This window comes from Ranitomeya variabilis, chromosome 1 (assembly GCF_051348905.1).
Source record: "Ranitomeya variabilis isolate aRanVar5 chromosome 1, aRanVar5.hap1, whole genome shotgun sequence".
In the NCBI taxonomy this organism is placed as follows: domain Eukaryota; kingdom Metazoa; phylum Chordata; class Amphibia; order Anura; family Dendrobatidae; genus Ranitomeya; species Ranitomeya variabilis.
The window spans coordinates 1,027,889,576-1,027,915,954 of record NC_135232.1 but is presented as its reverse complement, the minus strand read 5'-3'; the positions used below and the strand labels follow the sequence as shown (position 1 = coordinate 1,027,915,954).

General features: G+C 40.5%; 1 protein-coding gene across 2 annotated transcripts in view; it reads right to left on the bottom strand.

The window, feature by feature from the left end:
- The window catches only part of TLR3 (toll like receptor 3), a 68,239-nt gene extending 42,594 nt beyond the window's left edge, over positions 1-25,645 (bottom strand). The window contains exons 1-4 of one of the 2 annotated variants that reach the window (XM_077279631.1): positions 25,508-25,645; positions 14,030-14,483; positions 13,096-13,287; positions 2,947-4,781 (exon numbers count right to left, since the gene is read on the bottom strand). In XM_077279631.1, the coding sequence (XP_077135746.1) occupies positions 2,947-4,781; positions 13,096-13,287; positions 14,030-14,483; positions 25,508-25,575 (2,549 nt within the window). In that variant the 5' untranslated portion in view covers positions 25,576-25,645. The remainder of the gene's footprint in view (positions 1-2,946; positions 4,782-13,095; positions 13,288-14,029; positions 14,484-25,507) is intronic. The other variant, XM_077279632.1, reaches the window with a different exon arrangement.
- Positions 25,646-26,379: the final 734 nt, after the last annotated feature.

The window sequence follows — 26,379 nt, the reverse complement described above, 5'->3', positions numbered from 1 at the left end:
CCACACCTGGACCCATAGCACGCCAGTGTCTCTGCCTCCTCAGGACACTGGCACCAGACCCCAGCGACGAGAGGCAAGTATGTCTTTTTTTAGTCACAGTAGCAGCATATGGGGCATATTATTCTATGGAGCATCTTATGGGGCCATCAACCTTTGTGCAGCATTATACGGGGCATATTATTCTATGTAGCATCTTATGCAGCCATCAACCTTTGTGCAGCATTATATGGGGTAAAATATTCTATGGAGCATCTTATGGGGCCATCAACCTTTGTGCAGTATTATATGGGGCATAATATTCTATGGAGCATCTTATGGGGACATCAATCTTTGTGCAGCATTATATGGAGCATAATAATCTATGGAGCATCTTATGGGGCCAACATTAACTTTTTATGCAGCATTATATGGGGCATATTTTAATATGGAGCATCTTATGGGGCCCATCATGAACTGTATGGAACATTATATGGGGCTCCTGATTCAATATGGATATTCAAAAACATTTAACCTACTGATGTCTCAATCAATTTTACTTTTATTGGTATCTATTTTTATTTTTAAAATTTACTAGTAGCTGCTGCACTTCCCACCCTAGGCTTATACTCAAGTCAAGTTTTCTCAGATTTTTGTGGCAAAACTAGGGGTCTTGGCTTATACTCGAGTATATACGGTATATAAAAACAAGTGTGTGTATGTATGCGTGTATTGACGATGATGTCATAATGGTTGCATGGCGACGATGATGTCATAATAAATTGCCATGGCAACAATGATGTCAGAATGTTGCCATGGCGATGTCATAATGGGTATATGGGCACAGAACTATGGGATGGAGGATATGTATGATGGGAATATGGCCACGGGACTATGGGATGGAGGATATTTGATGGGAATATGGGCACAAGAGTATGGGATGGAGGATATGTATGATGGGTATATGGGCACGGGACTATGGGATGGAGGATGTGTATGATGGGTATGTGGGCACGGGACTATGGGATAGAGGATAATCATTATAATTTGTTATAACTAACCACAGTTAGTTACTATGCCCGGGGAACAGTCCATAAATTAGCAAAAATGTCCAAACTTATTCATAACAGTATTCATTAGAATTTTGGACAGTCCCATCCTCCAGATTTCTTCACAGAAAATTCTCCAGGTCCACAGACAGAACATCAAGCAGACCACACCGAAAATGCAGATAGATAAATGTGCAAATCTGAGAAGATATACGATCAAAAGAACGAATCTGCACCGAAATGGTATCATTAAAAATGTCAGCTCAGCATGCAAAAAATAAGCCCTCACCCAACCCAAGATCACGAAAAATGGAGACGCTACAGGTATCGGAAAATTGCGCAATTATTGTTTTTTTAGCAAAATTTGGAATTTTTTTTACCACTTAGAAAAAAACAACCTAGACATGTTTGGTGTCTATGAACTTGTAATGACCTGGAGAATCATAATATCAGGTCAGTTTTAGCATTTAGTGAACCTAGCAAAAAAGCCAAACAAAAAACAAGTGTGGGATTTGACTTTTTTCAATTTCCCCGCACTTGGAATTTTTTTTCCGTTTTCTAGTACACGACATGGTTAAACCAATGGTGTTTTTCAAAAGTACAACTTGTCCTGCAAAAAATAAACCCTCACATGGCCATATTGACAAAAAAATTAAAACGTTTTGGCTCTGGGAAGGAGGGAAGTGAAAACGAAAACGCAAAACCGAAAAAAGCTCTGGGGTTAAGGGGTTAATAGTTTCAACCTCGTCTGCCCTCAGTCTTCACTCTACCAAGCATTGGGTGTCAATAAGCACTAATAGAATTCTATTCCCTCATGCTCCATACTTTTTTTGTAGAGATCCCATCTCACAATTATATATATTGGGTAGTAGTTGAATTGGTCAGGGCACAGAGGCGTCCCTTAAGGTACCGTCACATTAAGCGACGCTGCAGCGATATAGACAACGATGCCAATCACTGCAGCGTCGCTGTTTCGTCGTCGTGTGGTCGCTGGAGAGCTGTCACACAGACAGCTCTCCAGCGACCAACAATGCCGAAGTCCCCGGGTAACCAGGGTAAACATCGGGTTACTAAGCGCAGGGCCGCGCTTAGTAACCCAATGTTTACCCTGGTTACCAGTGTAAATGTAAAAAAAACCAAACACTACATACTTACATTCCGGTGTGTGTTGCGTCCCCCGGCGTCCGCTTCCCTGCACTGTGTAAGCGCCGGCCCTAAAGCAGAGCGGTGACGTCACCGCTGTGCTTTGCTTTACGGCTGGCACTGACAGTCAGTGCAGGAAGCTCTGAGCAGCAGCGCGTAACCCTGTGGACGCCGGGGGACATGACAGACATCAGAAGGTCAGTATGTACTGTTTTTTTTTTACTTTTACAATGGTAACCAGGGTAAATATCAGGTTACAAAGCGCGGCCCTGCGCTTAGTAACCCGATATTTACCCTGGTTACCAGTGTAAAACATTGCAGGCGTCGTTGCTTTTGCTGTCAAACACGACGATACACGCCGACCTGACGACCAAATAAAGTTCTGGACTTCTAGCTCCGACCAGCGATATCACAGCAGGATCCAGATCGCTGCTGCGTGTCAAACACAACGATATCGCTATCCAGGACGCTGCAACGTCACGGATCGCTATCGTTATCGTTGTTAAGTTGTTCAGTGTGAAGGTACCTTTACACTAAGCACTCTGTTTCTTATTATTTTTTCTATTTTAATTGAGTCAAAATTTATTATAACAAAGATTGATTTATCTTTTAACCATAGTTTTCTTCCTTTCTTGGGCTAGTAAAATTCAGATTAGGTAGCCAAAACCTGGTGATATATTTCATTTAACCATCATTGCAAAATGTTAGAAATTCTAAGGTCTGTATTTGTACGCATATATATAAGTAACTGCATTTATGTATATTATAAAGCACTTACCTTTTACACCACTGGTCTTTTAGGAAATAATGCGTTATAACGAAAATAACTTTTCTGCTTTTTCTGATGCTGTTGACAATTAGTTGTAATTGAGATAATCCACCTTCAAAATCTCTTTCCTCAAAACAGAATTTAAAATTGCTGTTCTCGTCTTCTTCAAGAGGAAGCAGGTATCGATCGACCCAAGACATGTCTTTCTTGGCATGAATGATATAAGCATCGTAATCAAAGTTTTGGTTACCTGGGTCAATTTCTTTAAATCCGAGTATTTTGCTTTCTAAAACATTCCAGTAAAACTTTATTCTCCAGCCTTGGAAGTTTAGCAGCAAAACCAAAATCATTATGGAACTTGTAATGGTAAAGCTAAAGATAAAAAATGCCTTAAAAGGAGCATGGTCTTTGCAAGGGGAATTATCAAATTTCTCAACCAAGACACCATGGTAATTGTTGGGTGTATTACAGATATACTGCAAGTCTCGACCTGGCACGCTTGTATTGGTTGTATTAAGCCAATTTGCAAACCAAGCTATGCTTTCACATGTGCAATCAAATGGGTTACTGCCCATACTTAAATTTTTGAGGCTACTGAAAACATTTTTGAAAACATTTTCTTCAACGGAAGTTATTAGATTTTTATGTAAGTCGAGTTCAATTAGTGATTCTTGATCCTCAAAGATTGATGGTGGCAATATATAAATATTGTTTTCCCCCAAGTTTAAGATGTTTAAGTTTGAAAGCCCTTTAAGAGCCATAGCAGGTATCTCATCAAAGCCATTGGAAAGTAGGTCAAGTATTTCCAGCTTCTGGAGTCCTTTTAAAAACAATACTGGACCACCCGGATTAGCTTTTTTCCATAGTCTAGCAAGATTATTATGTTGCAAACTTAGAATTCTTAAATTATAAAGACCACTAAAAAAATCTTCATCCATGTTAGCGATATTGTTGTTGCCGAGATCTAGATGGGTTAGGTTGAATAAACAGTTAAAAGGAGAATTGCTTGGGCTTTTAAAAGTTAATGCTGTCTTCCTGAGGTTGAGCTTTTCAAGGGTACGGATACTACAAAATGAGCTACTTGCTAATATTAAATGTTTGTTGTATGAAAGATATATCTGTTTAATACTGCGAAGACCTTCAAATTCCTTGCCGGTAAAGAATTGGTTAATCTGGTTAATACCTAAATCAAGCACTTCAAGGTGTTGGAGACCATGAAACGCTCCAGATTCGATTCCAGTTAATTCGGTTTTTGACATATTCAGTGATATTAGGGATGAATTTGAAAGAGATAAAAATGTTGTATTTGTAAAAGTTTGAAACGTGCATCCACTGAAGCTTAGGTTTGTTAAGCTCACCAGACCAGTAAAAGCATGCTCAGAAAAGTACATTTTTTTATTTTGTTCCATATTCAGGTACTTCAGGTTTGGTAGCCATTGAAATGAAAAGTCATCGATTCTGGCATCTTTGGATCTGCTAAAAAAAATTTTTAAATTCAAGTATGTCAGATTTGATAAACCATTAAAAGCTCTGGAACTTAGATGACTAATTTGATTTTCTTCTAAGTTCAAAATTTCTAAAGAACGCAAGTAAATAAACGAATCATTATCAATCTGTGACAAGCTGTTTTTGGAAACATCCAGACTTATTAAATTGGTGGAGTTTAAGCCTTTAAATGTTGTATTGTGTATTTTTGTAAACTGAGAATTAGGCAGATTAAGGACCTCAATTTTTGTTCCGGCCAATTGTGAGCAAAGATCCTCTACTAATTTGAAACCAAGTGACATGTTGGCCATGGTAAGTGTATGAAGATTTGTCAGTTGTTGAAAACAGTTCGGGAGAATCTATAAAAAAGGAAAGTATTGATTAGAGTATATTATATGCAAAACTCAGGTTTCATTTTAAAGTGTACCTGTCACTTCTCTCGAATTTGCAGAGGAAGCTGTCATAATAACAATATTGATGCCCATTACCCTGCATTTTCACTAGCTTTTACCTCTTGATATTCCACCTTTTATTTTCACTTGTCTTAGCGCTATTAAGTGAAAACTAGCTGTTCTGATGTTTACCATGAACAAAAGTATGAGTGAGTCCTGCTTCCTGTCCCATGTCTGTTCAGAAACAGCAGCATAGAGCAGAGTAGTACTGAGCGGTGTAGCTGTGAATCCAAAACTGGACAAAAACTTGAAAGGTACAAAACAGGCTATGTTTTTCCCAATGAGGTACATTTTAGAAGTTTTCAAAATAAATGTTGAGTTCGGGAGGAGGTGGGAGATAAAAAGTGTCTCATAAGTGGAGAAAAAAGCATATTACAAAATGTAGGCAGTTTGCTCGTACTATGGATTTATGCAGTTTGTTCAAATGGCAGTGACCATTTAAGCACAACCTTCAAGTACCTATCTCATATACAGTTCTGCAGACACATGGGCAAATAAAATATCCCTTTAAAGCAATAAATGTACAAATGATCTAAATTTTTTAAACTACCCTGGGTAAAAAAAAAAAAAAAAGATAGGAAAGACAAAAGTGACAAAAATCGCAGAATCAAAAACACGATAAAAATGCAAGTTAAAAAAACACACTCAAAACCGCAATTAAAAAAACACAAGTAACTTAATATAAAATAATAAGTGCAGAAGTGGCCCAGAAATTTAGCAGTATCAAAAACTCGCTCCGAACGTAGGCTGAAGTGGTTAAAAGGTGCAACATATAAGTCAAAATGTACAATTGGTGGAGAAAGGTTGAACTTGATGGATCTGGGTCTTTTTTCAACTTAAACATGTGAACAGCAGTGTCATCTTGAATTTGCTGTCAATTGTGTTTGTTTTATGGGGAAATTGTGATCCTTTACAGGCGGAATCTGGGCAGTATCCGCCTGAAAAAGAAGCCATGTGCACATACCCTGACATTGGCTATGGTCTAAAAAAAGCACAAATCATAGGAAGTCATCACATGCATGCATCAGGGGAAGACAAGACTTCAAGTACTCAGTGAAACAAATGCAGGAAGAATGTAAGCCCCCCCGCTCAAACATTAAAATATAGCGGGGGTCCCATGTCCACATAGGCCTAATACATTCATTTCTGACCATGATTTCAGGGTCAAGTTGAGGTCAACGCAGTTTACATTTCTTTTATGTAAAAGCAGTCAGATCTGGTTCTGGCTGGCTTTTTGCCCGCTTAAAATTTGACAACTTGATTGGTTGTCAATCAGTTGCTGGGCAGATTTTATGATTATATATACCTGTGCACCGGCGTTAGATGCTCAGTTCGCCAGTGCCTGAAGAAAAGAAGATACCTCCTAGAAGAGATGGAGAAGCTTCTGCAGGAACTTCTATCAAGAGCCGGCGAGAAGGATGGGGAGGACTGGCTGAGGAGCTGCTTGGCTATAAAACCTCCGCTAGCAGCCTCCGAAGCCATCGCTCCTCCGTCTGTTCCGGATCATCCGACACCAGATGCGGGGCTGGAAATGGGAGCTCCGGCCGCTGTGAGCTCTCCAGCGAGAAGCAGAAGACAGAAGACGGTTTCTTCAGCTGCCCCGTCTTCTGCGGCGTCCAGGCCTGGCGTGTCAGCGGTGAGCAGGAAGTCCGGCCGCCGCTGCGCATCAAAATCGCGCAGCCCTCAGCGAGACTTCGGAAGCCGTCATCAGAGCGAGCCGTCCACGTCATCGGGAGCGGCCGGAAGAGCCAGGAAGGGCACCGGCCGTAAAAGCGCTGCGGTGCCCCTCTCGGCTGGCGCCCGGTCAGCTCCTGCAACGGCCGTGCGGAGCTCGAGGTCCGCTCCACCCCCCATGTCATCTGATGAAGAAGAGGACCGCGATGCAGGATCTGCCAGGCAGCTGCGCTCGCCCCTTCCTGCGGGCTGGAGCGCAGGCTGTGAAGGAGGAGGACCGGACAACCGATCGACGAGGGGTGAGATTTATAATACCCCCTTGTCTGTCCCTCAGAACCAATTAAGAGATTTAATTAAATCTGTGGTAGCCGAAGCATTATGCGAGGCTAGCAATTCTTCTCGGACAGCAGCTTCTCCTGCCTTGTTTCGCTCAGAGGCTGCTGCCCTTGTTGTGCCTCCTTTGAATCCTTTCAAGGAGGCTCTAACTTGTGAGCTTTCCCCGCTGGGATTCCATTTGAGCCCCTCTGTTAAGGAGCTCATTTGGAATAATCAATTTGTCGATCTCTTTTCATTGTTACCCAGTAGGGATCATCCCCCTAAAACTGATAAGAAAGATGACAAATGTGATAATGATGATACTAAGCGTAATATTAGGTCATTTCATAACTGGGTCCAAGCGTTCACCATCTATGCTTCCGTGTTGGGAGAGAGATCTCCTAACCTTTGTAGTAGTCTCTTCCAACATGTTGATATTATTTTGGAAGCTTATAGAAATTTTGGTGGCTCCGCTTGGCTCAGTTATGATGAGGCTTTTAGACACAAGCTGTCAGTTCATCCCGAATTGAAATGGGGATCCAAAGACATTGGTTTGTGGATCAATCTCATGCTTCCTATGAGGACTACTGTTGCTAGGCAGCCTTCTTTTTCTGCTACCAAAAAAGGTGTTTGTTTCGCTTATAATGATTCATCTTGTAAGTGGAACAATAGCTGCCGTTTTCGGCACGAATGTTCTTTTTGTGGGAACCCCCACCCAATGTCCAAATGCTTTAAAAAGCAGGCTGCCCAGCAATCCTCCAAAGAAGCAATTTCTAAAGGCTCAATCGCCAGTGAGGCTGGAAAGAATGGCCCACTGGCTAAACAAATACCCAGACAGGGAGATCAGTAGTTTATTATATAATGGTTTTTCTCTAGGTTTTCATGTTCCTCAATTTAAAGGCTCTGGGTGTGTTTTAGTTAAAAATCTTCCATCCATTGCCGACTTCCCCGATGTTGCTAGGGAAAAATTTTTTTCGGAAATTGATTTAGGCAGGGTCGCGGGCCCTTTTTTGTCTCCCCCGTTTTTAAATTTTCGGTTATCCCCCCTGGGTATCGTTCCCAAGAAGGAATCGGGTTCTTTCCGTATGATTCATCACCTTTCTTATCCAGTTGGTCAATCACTGAATGATGAGGTGGACAAGTCATTGTGTTCTGTCACCTACTCATCCTTTGATATTGCTCTGGATATGCTTAGGAAATTCGGCCCTAATTCCCTTATGTCCAAATCAGACATCAAGTCTGCCTTCAGACTTCTCCCTGTACACCCGGAGGGGTTTAATTCTTTAGGTTTCCATTTTGATAACTGCTTCTTTTTTGACAAATGCCTTCCTATGGGCTTTTCCCTGTCCTGTTTTTATTTTGAAAATTTTTCTCGTTTTTTACATTGGGTTTTAGAATATAGTGGTTGTGAGGCGGGTATTTTACATTATTTAGATGATTTCCTTTTTGTTGGCCCTTCCCAATCTAAGGCTTGTGAAAATACTCTTTCTAAGTTTTTGGAATTGTGCGCATATTTTGGAATCCCAATTGCCCACGAGAAGACGGTACCCCCTTGTAGTTGTATTGAATTTTTGGGTATCACGATTGATTCAGTTAAAATGGAAACTCTGTTACCTCGTGAGAAAATTGACAAACTTCGTGGTTCGCTAGAAAACTTATTAAGAAAGGACAAAATCACTTTGAAGGAGCTTCAGTCCCTACTGGGCCTACTGAATTTTTCTCTAAGAGTAATTCCGATCGGCAGGGTTTTTTCCAGGTCACTTTATGAAGCCACTAAAGGGCATTCCTCTCCCAATTCCCACATCAGACTATGTTCTGAAGTGAAGGAGGATGCCAGAATCTGGCTAGCATTTTTGGAGGGCTTTAATGGTAAATCAATAATTCAATCCCCTTTTATTTCCTCAGATTCTATTCCCCTCGTTTTTTCGGTAGATTCCAATATGGGTTTGGCTTGTTTATTTCAAACTCACTGGGTATCCCGGGAATGGCCTGCTAGTTGGGTTGCTAGAAATTTAAACAAAAACCCGTTTATCGCTGAGCTGTTATCAATCCTTCTGTGTATTTGCCTATGGGGTCATGAGTTGAGAAATTTCAGGGTTGTATTACATACCATGAACCCAGCAGTGAATTTTTCAATCAATACTCTATCTTCCAAGAATGCGATAGCTGCAAAAATTCTGAGAAAATTGGTTTTGGAGTGCCTGAACTGCAATATTTGGTTAAAAGCAGCTTTGGGAGATGGTAGAATTAGTCATTTAACTGATCTCATATTACATCGTCAGTGGTTTGATTTTTATCTACAGGTCCCAATGGCAGACAGAGAAGCGTACGATTCCCCCCTTTCAATTCAGGACCTGATTCCAATATAATTCCTTATTTTATTCAGAATTCTTTATCATTAAGATCATGGACTGATTACTCAGTCGCATGGAAGAAATGGGTCGATTTTTCTGTGCTTTTCGGTTTTGACCCCTATGTTCCTGATCCAAATTCTGCTTTGAGATTCGCTGAGTCTTTGGTCAGACGGGGTTTATCTTTCTCTACGATAGCAAAAAGTTTTGCAGGTATATCTTTCTTTTTGAAAATGCATGGTGGTATTGCATTAACAGATTTCTTTTTAGTTAAACAATTTTTAAAGGGCCTGAGGAGGGAGAGGTTTTGTCCGGATTTGAGATGCCCTATTTCCATTTCTTTGTTAATTGATATTTGTTCCGCTCTCGGGCATGTGTGTAGGAATATGGAGGAAGCACTTCTGTTTAATTCAATATTTTCTATCTCTTTCTTTGGGGCGCTACGGGTCAGTGAGGTAGTTTCAGCTAAGAAGACTGTTTCATCCGGGATTATGCTCTCAGACGTCAGAATTTTTCAACATTTTCTTCTTTTGTTTATCAGGAAGTCTAAAACGGATCAGCTAGGGCGAGGATCTGAGCTACGTTTGAATTCATTCCCTGAGTCTAAGATTTGCCCTGTGACTAACTTGTCTAAGTGGATTTTGTTTAGGCCTTCTGTTGAAGGCTCCCTATTTGTTCATAGAGACTCCTCCCCGGTGACGGTTTTTCAATTTAATTTTATTTTAAAAAAGTGCTTGGCATTTTTGGGGAAAAACCATCTCAAAATTACTTCCCATTCTTTCAGAATAGGTGCGGCCACAGAAGCATCCAGGGCTGGCCTATCTGACAATAGAATAAAAAGACTGGGAAGATGGGAGTCGAATAGATTCAAAATTTATGTTCGTCCAAATTTATATCCTGATTAATTGTTATTTCTCTTATGTCCTGCAGTTATATGGATCATTGGGCATTCATTTGTCTTCTGGGCCCAGAAGAGGGCCAGCCTTCGATCATATTCTGAGAATCTATCGTTCCATTCTTCTAAAGTACAAGTGTTTTGGCACGGTATTCGCGGCTTGACTTGGCCTTCTTTAGTTTCTGAAGTAAAGAGTTGTTTAGAGAATTTTCCTTATCCAGATCTGATTGTAGTTCACCTCGCTGGGAATGACTTGGGAAAAATCAACACGTTGAATTTGCTGGCTATTATGCGGTCAGATTTTACTTATTTAAGACAAGCTTTTCCATTATCTGGTGTTGTTTTTTCTGAAGTCATCCCCAGGCGTGCTTGGAACTGTCATCAACTTTCATTTTTGGATAAGATCAGGAAGAGGGTTAATTTTTCCATGAAGAAGTTTTTGCCTCTTATCTCTGGGTTTTCATTTAGACATACAGATTTAGAAGGTTTTTTACCAGGGATGTTCAGAGATGATTTGATTCATCTGTCCGAAATCGGACTTGATATATTCAATCTTAATATGGGCAATATAATCGAAAAATGGCTGTGTGGTTTGGGGGGGGCCTCGGCTCTTTGAACCTTGGCCTTTTGGGTAAAAATCACTCAATTTTGAGTGGATTTGGTTTATGGAAGTTTATGGACATTTTGGACTTATGAATTTATGGATATTATTTATTGGTTATTTATTCATTTAATTGGATTTTGTAACCCAAAATAAAACCACACGGCCATTTATTCCAAGCATTAAAAGTGTCTTGTGTCTTATTTTATATTATATTTATAGTTATAGGCCTTATGGGGACATGTAAGCCCCCCCGCTCAAACATTAAAATATAGCGGGGGTCCCATGTCCACATAGGCCTAATACATTCATTTCTGACCATGATTTCAGGGTCAAGTTGAGGTCAACGCAGTTTACATTTCTTTTATGTAAAAGCAGTCAGATCTGGTTCTGGCTGGCTTTTTGCCCGCTTAAAATTTGACAACTTGATTGGTTGTCAATCAGTTGCTGGGCAGATTTTATGATTATATATACCTGTGCACCGGCGTTAGATGCTCAGTTCGCCAGTGCCTGAAGAAAAGAAGATCCCGCCCTCCCTCCCCTTATGTTATCATTTACCTGTCGTTTGGTTTTATTTGTGGGTAAAAATCACTCAATTTTGAGTGGATTTGGTTTATGGAAGTTTATGGACATTTTGGACTTATGAATTTATGGATATTATTTATTGGTTATTTATTCATTTAATTGGATTTTGTAACCCAAAATAAAACCACACGGCCATTTATTCCAAGCATTAAAAGTGTCTTGTGTCTTATTTTATATTATATTTATAGTTATAGGCCTTATGGGGACATGGCTCATTTGCAGAAGTTAGTCTAAAGAGAAGTTATTTATGTTATTCCTCAATTTGTACTTTCACTGTTTACACCTGGAGAAGCTATAAAGTGAAAAACAAATCAGTATTTTTTAATTGAAATTGCACAGTGTTCTAGTTAATGAGGGTCAGATGTTTTTTTCCACTATAAGGCGTCATTTACACAACCGTATTTTCATTGCGAGTGCTGTCCTTGGAAAAAACCTGATCTTAACCAGACAGCAAGCACTCAGTGCAATATTTTTAATTTGGTTTTTCAGACGACTCGGATCCGTTTTTTTCACATGGACCGAATGTCTGCATGAAAAGAGAAATAGCAGCATGCACTAGTCTTTTCTGTATTTTGGATGATACTCGCCTATTTAAGTCCATGGGTTCGAAAAATAAATTGGATTCCATACAAATCCACCATATAGCATCCCATTTTAATTCATACATTGCAATACTTAGCACTGGAAACTGTATTTGGTCTTGTACATGTGGCGCCCTTCAATGTCAGGCATTGCAAATGTCCATGAACTTTGATGGTGTGAGAAGCCAGCTCTTCAGCCCTTTTTACACAGACACATGTAATTAGTGTAAGAGTTATTGTGAAGTCTGGTGAGTAGCAGCTCCCTCAGGAGAACGACCGAGCCCAGGAGAATCAACCCTGCGCCCCTGGGATTGAGTGGTGCTGGAGGTCAAGGAGGCCAGCCAGTGCCTTTAATGTGGTCACTGTCGGAACTCCAGCAAAATCTGTGCAGCCACATGGGACATCTGCCAGACGAAGTCAGAGAAGAGGTGTCTTGATATGAACCTTAGTTGACAGCAGTGGAAAGAGAGCTGAGGTACTTTCCTGTAAGCCTGAGGTGTCGTCTATGACAAGGTCCAGGCAAGAGGAAAAGTTTTAGTGCACGTATTGGGCTATATGCAGCAGGAATGAGGAGAACTGCTACATATTGCCAGGAAAGAGCCGGGCTCATCAAACCATGAGAGGCGTTTGGCTCAGTGTACTGAATAACTATGCAGAGCTGTATTAATCATCATTATCATCAATTGCTCCAGTAAAAGCAAGTTTTTTTTTCCTGTTGCAACTGAGGTCTGGACATTGTTTATTCAGACCGCTTGATCATGGATCCTTTCCCAACTTTCACCATTTTATTCTGCTGGCAGCATTACTCCCCGTCTTGGTGGAGGCCTACCGAAACATACATTTTATTAACTACTGATGTATAAATACGGATGCCATATTGATGTAAAAAAGGACATACAGATAGCATACGGATGGATGAAAATACAGACGAAAATAGGGCAATTTAAAAAAAAATACTTTTGAACTTAGCCTAATAGTTCTTTCTGTGTGTAAAAACTACCGAACAACAGATCGTTGGGACACACATCAGCTAAGCAAATCAGAGTACTATCAAGAATAATGTGTTTGTATGTATGATTTTTGCATGTAGAGGGTGAACACCAAATGATGTACAGAAGATCGGGCAAACAAAAACACGGTCCTCTACTACGCAACAGAAAAGGGCTTCTATTGAATTTTTAGTGTGTGACCCCCTTTACCTTTTAGTTTGCCACCTTACCTCTTTCACAGGGTTCGATGAAAGATCGAGCTTCTGCACAGAGTTGTTTCCAAGAAACCTGAAATCGTCATTCTTCAGTTCTTTAATCATATTATGTGAATACAGAAGCTCGGAAAGCTTTGGTAGCTGCCCTTTGTTTCCTAAAGCTGTAGATGTCATTTTGTTGTGCGACACATCTAGAATGCGCAAGTTCTGTCAAGAATAATACCAGGGGTTTAATCACACTGATAGAAAACAAAAATGGTCATGAAAAAACTTTGGCTAAGATCGTTGAAGTGGTTATTATTATTAATAATAATATTCTTTATTTTTATATAGCGCTAACATATTCCGCAGCGCTTTACAGTTTGCACACATTATCATCACTGTCCCCAATGGGACTCACAATCAAAATTCCCTATCAGTATGTTTTTTGGAATGTGGGAGGAAACCGGAGAACCCGGAGAAAACCCACACAAACACGGGGGGAGAACATACAAACTCCTTGCAGATGTTGTCTTGGTGGGATTTGAACCCAGGACCCCAGCACTGCAAGGCTGCAATGCTGACCACTGAGCCACCATGCTGCCCCTGCACCGTGTTATTGCAACATAGCATGCGAATATGTGATAACTCTGATCACTGAGGGTCCCAATTGTCTTTACGAATAAAGCTCTTAAGTGCCTTGTTGGATTGCAGTGATTGGTGCACATGCACACCACAGTTCACTTCATTGTCTACAAAACTGCTGGAGACAGCTGAGATCTCTACTCTCCAACAGTCTCAAAGACAATTACTAGCACTCATGACATTGGGACATTACAGATCCCCTTTCCCTGAAATGGTGGGTGTCCCAAGAGTGAGATCCCCAGCGGTCACCAAGTTATCACCTGTCCTGTGGATATTTGATAACATTCTAAGTTGCGAGAACTCCTTCAAAATGAATGAACAGTACCTGAAGATTTTCAAATGGGTTCAACAAAATTTCTTTTATTCCATTAGAATTTAGTCTCAGCTCCAAAAGACCTGTGCAGGAAGTGAAGACTTTTTCGGAAATCTTGGTAAATTCGTTGTGTTGTAGGTTTAGTATTTTAAGCAATGGCAGTTGTTGACATAAGGCTGATTCCAGAATATGGAGAGTATTATAACCAACATCTAGATGCTGAAGTTGATCATATCTAGAGAGATTGGCTGCAGGCAGTGACTTTAGTCGATTGTGAGAAAGGTCTAAGATTTTAATAGTCAATGGAAGGTCAGAGGGTATAGTATATAATTCCAAGTGACTACAGTCAGCTTCCTCTGTTGTGACTTTACAATGATTTTCAGACATGACGGGTACCATGAATACGATATACATAGTACATAGCGTACATATGGTGGAGGATATATATGCCTGTTCCATTTTGTTTCTGTTAAAAAAACATACAAAAATATTATCAGATTTATACAATAATTAAAACACACAGTGGCTTAACATAATTTACGGGGGAAGGCAAATATATTATGCCCCCTACCTCATGAACCATTAACACTTCCTGAGCACCTTCTAGTATTGAACCTCTCATTCTCCAAGCACATGTATTGGATTTTAAGAAAATACTGATGAAATAATAATTTGCCTGATAAACCTTTAGTTTTTTCCTTATTTTGATGAAATCGGAAATAAAATTGTAAATTTAAAAATGTATGCATTGTTAAAATAATTTGTATTTTTTAATTACAGTATTTATTTTAATGTAACTGGAAACGACATCTTGTGCAGAAAAAGGTGCAATGGATTTAGAGGTTGGAAACGCTTTGGCCCTGATTCATCAAAGCAATTTCACTAGAATTCTGGTGTGAACTACTTTGAAAAGTTACAAACTCATGCACTTCTTCGTGAATCAAGAGCGCCTGACGCCACCGCGCCTTCTCATCAAGACTGGTGAGAAAATTGGGGACCAAAGTCCATTTGTCTTAATTAACATATCATTTTTTTCCTTGTTCTGTAATTGCCATAGTAGTTTTGTTCCCTTTGCTTTAAAGGCATGCTCCTTTTAAATTCTTTTTTGTGACCACTTCCTTTGTTGGTTTTAATTATTTTAACCATAATTTTTGTTTTTAGGTTTCATTTCCTTACAAAGTTTGTGGGTTGGAATCAACTACGGCAGGAGATATATGTAACTCTGCACCGAGATTTATGGGACTTATTACTGTGACAAATTTGTATATCTTTTCCTGACTGGATCTATGGCCTTCTTCTGTTTGTTCTTTATATTTATTTCCTTTTAAATTGTTTTATCTTTTACGTATTCTTGAATTTACACATACTTATTAGTATTCCTAGGGTATTTGAATTTTTACATGTTTTCTATTGTTGTGATTAGTGCTATCTTTACCATGTATTTGCTGTGCTTAACCCCTAAAGGTACCTTCACACTAAACAACTTTCCAACGAGAACGACAACGATCCGTGACGTTGCAGCGTCCTGGATAGCGATCTCGTTGTGTTTGACACGCAGCAGCAATCTGGATCCCGCTGTTATATCACTGGTCGGAGCTAGAAGTCTGGAACTTTATTTGGTCGCCAGGTCGGCGTGTATCGTCATGTTTGACAGCAAAAGCAACGATGTCAGCAATGTTTTTACATGGAGCTAACAACCAGCGAGAACGATAAGTGAGTCACCGTTACATCACTGGATCGCTCCTGCATCGTTCCGGAGCTGCTGTGTTTGACGTCTCTACAGCAACCTAACAGCGACGCTCCAGCGATCTAGTTTAGGTCGGATCGTTGTCTATATCGCTGGAGCGTCGCTTAGTGTAACGGTACCTTAAGTGACGAAGCCAATTTGCATGTTAATGACCAGGCCAATTTTTACAATTCTGATCACTGTCACTTTATGTGGTTATAACTCTGGAACGCTTTAACGGATCCTGCTGATTCTGAGATTGCTTTTTCGAGACATATTGTACTTCATGATAGTGGTAAAATTTCTTCGATATTACTTGCGTTTATTTATGAAAAAAAAAGGAAATATGGCAAAAATTTTCAAACTTTGAATTTGTATGCACTTAAATCAGAGAGATATGTCACACAAAATAGTTAAAAACATTTCCCACATTTTTTGTTAGGAAGTTATAAAGATTAAAAGTTGACCAGCGATTTCTCATTGTTACAAAAAAATTCACAAAACCATTTTTTTAAGGGACCATCTCACATTTAAAGTCACTTAACGGGGTGTATATGACAGAAAATACCCAAAAGTGACACAATTCTAAAAACTGCACCCCTCAAGGTGCTCAAAACCACATTCAAGAAGTTTATTAACCCTTTATGTGCTTCACAGGAACTGAAGCAATGTGGAAGGAAAAAAAATAACATTTAAGGTTTTTTTTACAAACATTTTACTTCAGAACCATTTTTTTTTATTTTCACAAGTGTAAAAAGAGAAAATGAACCAGAAAATTTGTTGTGCAATTTCTCCTGAATATGCCGATACCCAGTAAACCACTGTTTGGGCGCACGGCAGAGCTTGGAAGAGAAGGAGTGCCGTTTGACTTTTTCAATGCAGAATTGGCTGGAATTGAGATTGGTTGCCATGTCACGTTTGGAGAGCCCCTGATGTGCCTAAACAGTGGAAACCCCCACAAGTGACCCTATTTTGGAAACTAGAACCCCCCAAGGAGCTTATCCAGATGTGTGTTGAGCACTATGAACCCCCAAGTGCTTCACAGAAGTTTATAACGTAGAGCCGTGAAAATAAAAAAATCATTTTTTCCACAAAAATGATCTTTTCACCCCCCAATTTTTACTTTCACAAGAGTAACAGGAGAAATTGGACCAGCAAAGTTGTTGTGTAATTTGTCCTGAGTACTCCGATACTACCATATGGGAAGGAGTGCCGTTTTGGAAAGCAGACTTTGATAGAATGGTCTGTGGGTGCCATGTTGCGTTTGCAGAGCCCCTGATGTGCCTAAACAGTAGAAACCCCCCACAAGTGACCCCATTTTGGAAACAAAACCCCAAGGAACTTATCTAGATGTTTTGTGTAAACTTTGAACCCCTAAGTGTTTCACTAAAGTTTATAACGCAGGGCCGTGAAAATAAAAAATCATTTTTTTCCACAAAAATGATTTTTTTAGCCTGCTATTTTTTATTTTCTCATGGATAACAGGAGAAATTGGACCCCAAAAGTTGTTGTCCAATTTGTCCTGAGTACACTGATGCCCCATATGTGGGGGTAAACCACTGTTTGGTCGCACGTCGGGGCTCAGAAGGGAGGGAGCACCATTTGGCTTTTTGAATGCGAAATTGGCTGGAATCAATGCTTGCGCCATGTCACGTTTGGAGACCCCTTGATGTACATAAACAGTGGAAACCCCTCCAATTCTATCTCTAACCGTAACACCAACATACCACTAAACATAATCCCAACCCTAACCATAACCCCAACACACCCCTAACCCTAATCCCAACCCTAACCATAACCCCAACACACCCATAACCCTAATCCCAACCCTAACCCCAACACACCCTTAACCCTAATCCCAACCCTAACCATAACCCTAACCACAAACCTAACTCTAATCCCAACCCTAATCCCACTAATCCCAACCCTAATCTGAACCCTAACCCTAATCCCAACTCTAACTCTAACTTGAGCCCCAACCATAACCCTAACTTTAGCCCAACTCACTTTAGCCCAACTGTAACCCTAATGGGAAAATGGAAATAAATGCATTTTCTTTATTTTATTATTTTTCCCTAACTAAGGGCGTGATAAAGAGGGGGGTTATTTACAGGTTTTTTTTATTTTGATCACTGTGATAGAGTCTATCACAGTGACCAAAATGAACCAATTGGAAAAATCTTCCTATTGTTGCCAGGTGCCGGCCGGCAGATCTCGGTGGGCGCACTGCGCATGCGCCAACCATTTTCTTACCGGAAGAAGACGCCAGCGGCTGTGGGGGGAAGCAGGAGGACCCAGGGACACCGGGAGACACTGGTAAGTATCAGGGGGCGATCGGAGACCCTATTTCTCTGTCCTCTGATGTGCGGTCACATTGGAGGACAGAGAAATTAAATGGCAAATCGCGCTTTTTTTCCGGTTGCTGTTATACGGTTAATAACGGCAATCGCAACCTGGGGGTCAGTAAAAACCAGCCCGAATCATGTTCTCTGGGGTCTCAGCTACCCCCGGCAGCCAAGACCCTGGAAAAAATCCAACTCTGGGGGGCGCTAAACACTTTTTCTATTGTTTAAGTACCCTTAACTACCGCCATTAAAAGACGTATCGGCGGTCGTTAAGGGGTTAAGCTGCATGAGGGCTTATTTTTTTGACAAAATTTACTTTTCAGTGGTACCATTTTCTAATATTTCTAATATCTTACTTTTGGATTACTTTTTATTACACTTTTTTGCCGAGTGGAATGTTTTATATGCTTTACTATTTTTACATAAAAAAATCAATTAAACAAAAGGCTGGGAGGGGTTCGCCGCATTCGTAAAACCATAACTTTTTTTTATGAAGACAGAGTTGCTTCAAAGCTTATTTTTAGCAGGATATGTTTTTATTTTGACTGGTGTTATTTTTGGGTAAATATGACTTTTTGATCACTTTTTTATGTCATTTTTTGTGAGGCTGGATGAGCAAAGACATGAAATGTTGCTATTGTTTTTCATATTTCTTTATGTATGGTATTGACCATGTGAGATAAATTATCATATCCCATGTTTTCTGGACTATAAAATGCACCAGACCATAAGACGCACCCCAAATTTTGAGAAGGAAAATAGGAAAAAAATTAAAAAATTGTCAAATGGGGTCCTTGTTATATTTTGAATTTAGCTAACCAGGAGGACAGAGACGGAGGAGTGGGTCACAGGAGGCAGGGTCGCCTCTGCAGGAAGCTGGTGGTGGCAGGAGTGGGGCGATGCTGAAGGTCATGGGCTGGGAGGAGGGGGTATCCTGGCAGTGGGCTTCATGAAAATGTCAGTAGTGTAGGCAGGAGTGGAGTCCCCGTTTCACACATTGCTCTCCCGGTGGTCAGCTACAGGAAAATGGCCTCAAAATTTTTTCCGCATTTGGGGGAAAAAAAGTGCGTCTTCTAGTCCCCAGAATGCAGTAGTTTTATAGTATGCGTTTATAATTTTACAGTGATTCCCAATTTATGTTTTTGTTTTTTTTTACCGTTAACTACTTTTGCACAAGAAAATAACTTTTTAACAATATTTTTGCATCGTATTCTGAGAGCCACGAGTTTGTTGTTTACAGAGCTCTATGAGGGTTTATTTTTTAAAAAAACAATCTGTAGATTTTATTGGTTCCATTTTGAGATATGTGCAAAGTTTTTATAAACACTCATGTCACCTGCACCTCAAAAACATCTAAAACATCTCTACAATTCAAACTTTCCTTACCTTTGACTCTGTAAAACCACTCACTGCTGCTCTGATTCCTTCTTGTCTGGACTACTGCAATTCTCTACTAATCAGTCTCCCTCTTGCTAAACCCTCCCCTCTCCAATCTATCATGAATGCACACATGCCACCACAATGTGCCAGTCTTTGCACTGGTTGCCATCCACTACAGAATCCACCATAAATGTATTACTCTTAGGCTGCCGTCACACTAGCAGTATTTGGTCAGTATTTTACATCAGTATTTGTAAGCCAAAACCAGGAGTGGAACAATTAGAGGAAAAGTATAATAGAAACGTATGCACAACTTCTGCATTTATCACCCACTCCTGGTTTTGGCTTACAAATACTGATGTAAAATATTGACCAAATACTGCTAGTGTGACGGCAGCCTTACCCAGAAAGCTCTACACAGTTCTGCACCACCCTACATTTTCTCACTCATGTCTGTCTACCACACTACCAGTCCTTTCCATTCCACTAATGACTAGTGTTGTTGAGCATTCGGCCGATATTCGCTGTATCGGAATTCCGATACCGAGTTCCAATATTTTTGTGATATCGGAAATCGGAATCGGAAGTTCCTATAAGCTCCCAGGCGTGTGCGGTGCGTATGGTTCCCAGGGTCTGGAGGAGAGGAGACTCTCTTTCAGGCCCTGGGATCCATATTCATGTGAGTATATCCATATTTTTTATTTTTATTCTTTATTTTTTACATGAATATGGATCCCAGGGCCTGAAGGAGAGTTTCCTCTCCTTCAGACCCTGGGAACCATCCAGGATTACTTCCGATATTTGTGTCCCAATGACTTGTATTGGTATCAGGTATCGGTATCGGCGATATACGATATTTTTTGGATATCGGCCGATGCAATCCGATACTTTCAAATATCGGAAGGTATCGCTCAACACTACTAATGACCTAAGACTAACATCCTCTGTAAATCTGTCACTCTCATCTCCAGGACTTTTCTCGTGCTGCCGCAGTTTTCTGGAATGCACTTGTAAGGAGGTTGCTTTCCCTGCTCCTTGCCTGGAACCACTTAGCCAGACAGCTGGGTTGTTGGGGGGAAGACTTTCTGCCCTGGACAGAGGGGACGTGGTGACTGCTGGGAAAAGAGAGGGGAGTGGTCAGAAAAGAGCGGGAGAGCAGAGAGAAGGCAGCGCGCCAAAGAGAGGGCAGGCTGCAGCACCGTGCTCCCCTAAAAGTAGTGCTCCCCGTGAGGGCACTGAGGCTGAGATCCCCACCAGAGTGAAGGCTGGATGTGGGGGTGTAGATTTGGAAGCCTCCTGAATCAGAGACAGTGACTGTGCAGCCCTGGTGACCGCAGTGACAAGCAAAGATCCCTGAGTGTGATAAGTAACTGCCCAGTGTGTGTGACACCGTTACTACAGAGAGACTGTCGGCCTGGTGCACAGGGGCTCTTGCAGCAGCGACGGAGACTGTGCTATTTCCTGGTTCCAGTTTCACTTTGAGAAGAACAGGCTGCAAAAGTTTAACCCCGGAGTCTCCAGGAGTCTCCAGTTCTCAGAAGACAGGAAAGACTTCAGACTCTTCAAGTGTTGCTGGTGACTGTACCCACATTAGAATAAGGACCCTTCAGTCAGGACCTCCCTGGACTGATAAGTTACAAGAACACTCGTTATTCGTTAACCCTTTCGTTTCCGTTTAACTGTTTACTATTGATTTACCTCTATTAACCCCCTGTTTACTCCCTGCGAGGAGAATCTACTCCTGTTAATAAATTCCCCTCAACAGTTGGTCTGTCTGTTCCGTGGTGACATACGCAACCCTGCACTCTATTACACACTACCAAAAATAATCTGGTCAATTTTCAGTATCCACAGTTTTAAGAGTACCCTAAAAACTAATTTCTTTAGACTAGCCTAGCACTTTGATTTTACCTTTTGTGCTATCCTTATTTCCTCATAGATTGTAAGCCTTTGAGCAGAGCCCTCACTCTTCTTGGTATATGCTGAATTATGTGTTACTCTATAATGTATTATCTTGTTTGAACATGTACCATCTGAATTGCAAAGTTCTGCAGAATATGTTAGTGCTATAGAAATGAAAATTATTATTAATATAAAACAGCAATCTTCAGTGTCAAGCTACTGCTCGGTCTGGCCGTCCTGCCCAAGGAAGTTCTGGACATTCTGTGATGTGCAATTCAGGTAGATGGAAGCTGGATGATATTAAAGTATACCTAACACCTAATAACTTTGAAGAACAGAAAGAGGGACAGATCAGCAAATTTTGGCCACACCCCTGGTCAGACCCCAATCCACGCCCATTTACAATTTCTTTCTCCCCAAGCAGGAGGAGTTGTCAGAGGGTTCCTGGAGTGAGGGAAATTCAGCAGATGCTCAAGACTGCAGGGCATAGACCCAAATCCAGTACTGTCAGTTGTATCTGTGACAGTTGGAACTAAAGATGAGCGGATAGATTCCCGGGACTCCAGTGTGTAGATCAATGGTACCTAGCAGCTTGATGGGAAGATGCGAATCGCTAACTTTTCGCGTCCCTGGAGCATCTTTTAGCCAGTGCTGATGGGACGTCATCTGTGTGTCCTTCGGCTTTATTTTCTGTTCTTTCATTCACAGTCGGACTCGCCAGAACTTTCTCATGTTTATGTAGCTTCACTATTCGACATCTGGCTTTTTTGTGTATATAAGGCCATATTCACACGTTGCATAAATCCTGTGTTTTTTGTGTTCTGCAGATTTCCTCACCAAACTACACAATAACAATCTTTTCCCCCTTACTTGATTTGTTTTTGGTGTAGTTGTGAATCCACGTATATATAGTACAGAAAAGCATTGATTCTGCACTTAATAAAGTATCTGCAGTTTGTTACATGCATTTTTCTTAGGCTCCACATACAAGCATCTAGAGAAAAAAAAAGCACCAAAACCGAACAGTTCAGCAGTGTCCTTAGGCGCCCAGAGGGTGTCTTTCTTGTTAATACAAACCACTTTGGATTTTTTACAAAAATGGGGTAACGAAAAAGGGGGGAGACATATCTTAAGTACACAGTAATACAGACGCAAACAAGAACAAAATAAAATTAAAAAAAGCAAAATTTAAAGGGATGAAAGATATAGGCAAAAATAGGTAAAAAAATATAGGTAAAATAGTGTTTGTTGAATTCTAATAGCGGGAGCAGTTTTCATGAAATCACATCCACTTTGCTTGGGCAGTTAAACAGCAGAATTTTTGTTCAAAAAAGCAGCAGAAAATACACAGCATTTATACTACATGTGAACACGGTTTAAATTTCGAAGCAAAGTGGATGTGATTCCTAAGTCTCCTCCCTCTGTGGTCTGAAGATGCTGATGAACTCTGCAGTTTTGGTACATTTTTTCTTTAGAAGCTTCTTCTGAAAAAAAATGCATGAAAAAGAAAACGCTGTTGCGTCTTTAAGCGCTGAATCAAAGCTTTTCTGCAGTATTAAAAAAGCGATAAAAGCTCTGCTTAGTATCTGCCCTCAAAATCACATCAAACAAAAGGAAAAGTGCATAAAAGAAATGCAGCAAACACGCAATAATCAGAGAACATTGTTATTGCGTGTGTGGTGAGGACACCAGCAGAAAAAAAAAGCAGCAAAAAGAACACAGCATTTACACTACATGTGAGCACTGCCTAAGCATTACATTTTTTGTTACATTTTTTATGGGTTCAATAGAGGAAAAAATATCAACCACGCCATTTTTTTACGTAATTTCCCTATCCCTGTAAATAATCTGATTTCTGTGACGTGCCTGTCGTTACGATTACAGGGACAGCAAATTTGTCCATGTTATTTGCTGATTTATGATATTTATTATTTTTTTGTAAAATGCATTAAAAATTACTATTTTTTCATTATCAACTGTTTTCCATTATTTTTTCGCACTTTTATAGGATATAAAAATACATACATTGTACACAGCAGTGTATTTCTATCAGTATAATCAGCCTGTAGTCAGAGCCTGCAGTACAGGTCAAGTACACAAAATTATCCCGCTAACATTATCAGGACTTGTTGCTTAGTAGCTTAAAGCGCCTGCCTGTAATATTTTAAGGTTGTGGGTATGATACCTGGGGACACTCAAAGAAAAAATAAATTACATTTTTGTAATTGTTTATTATTTTTACTACTTTTGTAGGACTAAAAAAAATCATGTTCTTCACCTCAGTATAGAGGGATCATAAAGATACATTGCTACCGTATATACTCGTGTATAAGCCGAGATTTTCTGCACTTTTTTTGCGCTGAAAATGCCCCCCTCATGATCCAGAAAGCCGGTGGGGGAGGGAAGTGGTGGAGCTGCGGCAGGAGTCGGCGGCTGTGACATCATACTCGCCCTCCTCTTGCCGTCGCTGAATGCCCCTGCATCTCCATTATCCCGATGCAGCAGCGCTTCCTGTGCTCAGCGGTCAGATGGTTCCGCTCATTAAGGTAATGAATATTCAAGCGTCTCCACTCCCAAAGGCGTGGAGCGCATGTTTATTACCTAAATGAACAGTACCACGTGACCGCTCAGCACAGGACGAGCTGCCATTGGGACAACGGAGATGCAGGGACGTGCAGCGATGGCGCGAGGAGGGTGAGTATGATGGGGAGGACGGGGTGAGCCGAGCCAAGCTATGCATACAAGGATGGGACAGGGGAGCCCAGCCATACATACAACGAAGGGACTGGGGGAGCAGCACAGAGCAGGACAGGACAGGGGGAGCCACACATAGCAGGACAGGGATGAGGGGACAATACATACCCGGCTTATACTTAAGTCAGTAAGCTTACCCAGTTTTCCGTGGCAAAATTAGGTGCCACGGCTTATACTCGGGGCGGCTTATACTCGGGTCGGCTTATACGGTATATACACAATGTACTGTATTATGATTATTTTATACATCTCAAATTTGAGCTGTTGTTGGGATCTAGCATGAAATAATGTCCTATACTGTCAGAGAAGGGTATGAAATAGCCCTACAACTAGATAATAATGCATAGCACACCACAAACTGGGTATTTATACAAGCAAATCCCGCTGACACAAATAACTAGCAATGCAAGTTAATATGATGAGGTGGTCAATATCATGAGTATCTATATATTTAGATTTAGCTACATTGAAAAAATATATATACCGTATTTAAATGTGAAATCACACTGAGCCTGGTATATTGTTAGCACAGTGTAGCAAGGAGGCTTTCCATTATGGCATTAATAATATTTGGGCTGTGGCCTCCAAATTGTGACTCTGCAGTTGCTTACTCACCCAGTAATGTCGCAGCCCCAGCCTCAGGCTGTCAGAGACAAGGGTAGGCCATTAGGTAATGTGAGCAATAGATTTTCTTCATGATATTTCAATATGAAATATAGTGAGGACGCTCAGGTATTTCTTTTTCAGGCAGCAAATTAAAGGCTGGTGAAATAGGCACTTAGTTCCCGATAGGTCCAGGCTGGCTTTCTGCACACCAGTCTTGAAGGAGTAATATGCATCGGATTCAGTAGGCCCTGGACATCTTCTAATGACTATGGTGTATCTTTTAGCTGCTGTGCGCCACTATAAAAAATGCACTCCAGTTAGAAAACTAGAGTCCATTTCTGTCGTTACTTATAGTGTAAAATATGATTTTCTGGATGTCCTCAGCCCCGTAATCTCCTGGCTAAGCTCCTTCCACTTTTCAAAAAGTTTGCAAAACTGTCTGGGATATAAGCATGAAAAGTTGTCATTTCAAACCGTTTTACTCCAGAATTCTGTTAAAAACTATTTGCTGAATAAGGACTAGACAAAGAATGGGATTCTATGATAATGACAGTGTGACATCTGTTATTCTGGAATAACTCCTAACACATGACATGAGTGCAGCCTATCGGCCTACCGGGCTTACAGCGTGTGTAGGAACCAAGGCATGTACAAAGCGGTTAGAAAGAAGAAAGCTCTTTATATACTGCATCCAAACATCCAGCTAAATACACAGGAACAGCGGCATAGTCATCGTGTGAGTGCAGACATACACATACATGCGCATTAGGAACTTACAGACCCTTCTGGGAAGGAGAGATGAGGGTTAGATTCTTCTCACTGTGCAGAACAGGCAGCCATATCATAGAAAGCTCAAACTGCTCTTTGTAAGTGGAGGAGCTGCATGTCAGACCCAGGCGTTAGGGCTGAGCCTCCAACCAGGGAGTGGTTATGGCTCATACACAGAAAACCACCATCAGCAATGTGCTTCTAATGTTCTCTAACCGACAAAACTGCTCTGTGCGGCTCCATAATAACACAAACACTCTCACTTTAGGAATCGTTTCATGCTGATGCACAACGCCTGACAATAACAATCAGCATTTCTGAGATATTATTCCGTATATTATGTACGAACCAGAGACGTGTAAGTGCAGACATAGAAACAACAGTGGTACTATAATAGATGTATGGAGGATATTGGATCTTATTTGTAGAACTGCCATTTTTCATGGGATTAAATTAGCTTATTTCCATTTACCAAAGTGGAAAATCACATGGCTTATGGAAAATGTCAAGAAAGGCTTAATAGAGCTCACAACAAAAAGAAAAAAACACAAACTATGTAATATATAAAGGATAAATGAAGCTCACAGCAAAAAGAAAAAACAAACTATATAATATATATGAAGGATAAACGAAGCTCACAACAAAAAGAAAAAACAAACTATATAATATATACTAGCTGTACTACCCGGCTTCGCCCGGGTTAATGACTGCTGTTAGCAAAATAGAATGTGTTAACAAAAATTTATTCTGCACACAAAAACCACAAAACAAATAGATAGAAATGTAATATATATAATATTAAAAGGCAAAAACTAAGCAAATAGAAGCATTTCACAACATATATTAGCTTTGTTATACTGAGAATGTCTTTGTTGCCTATA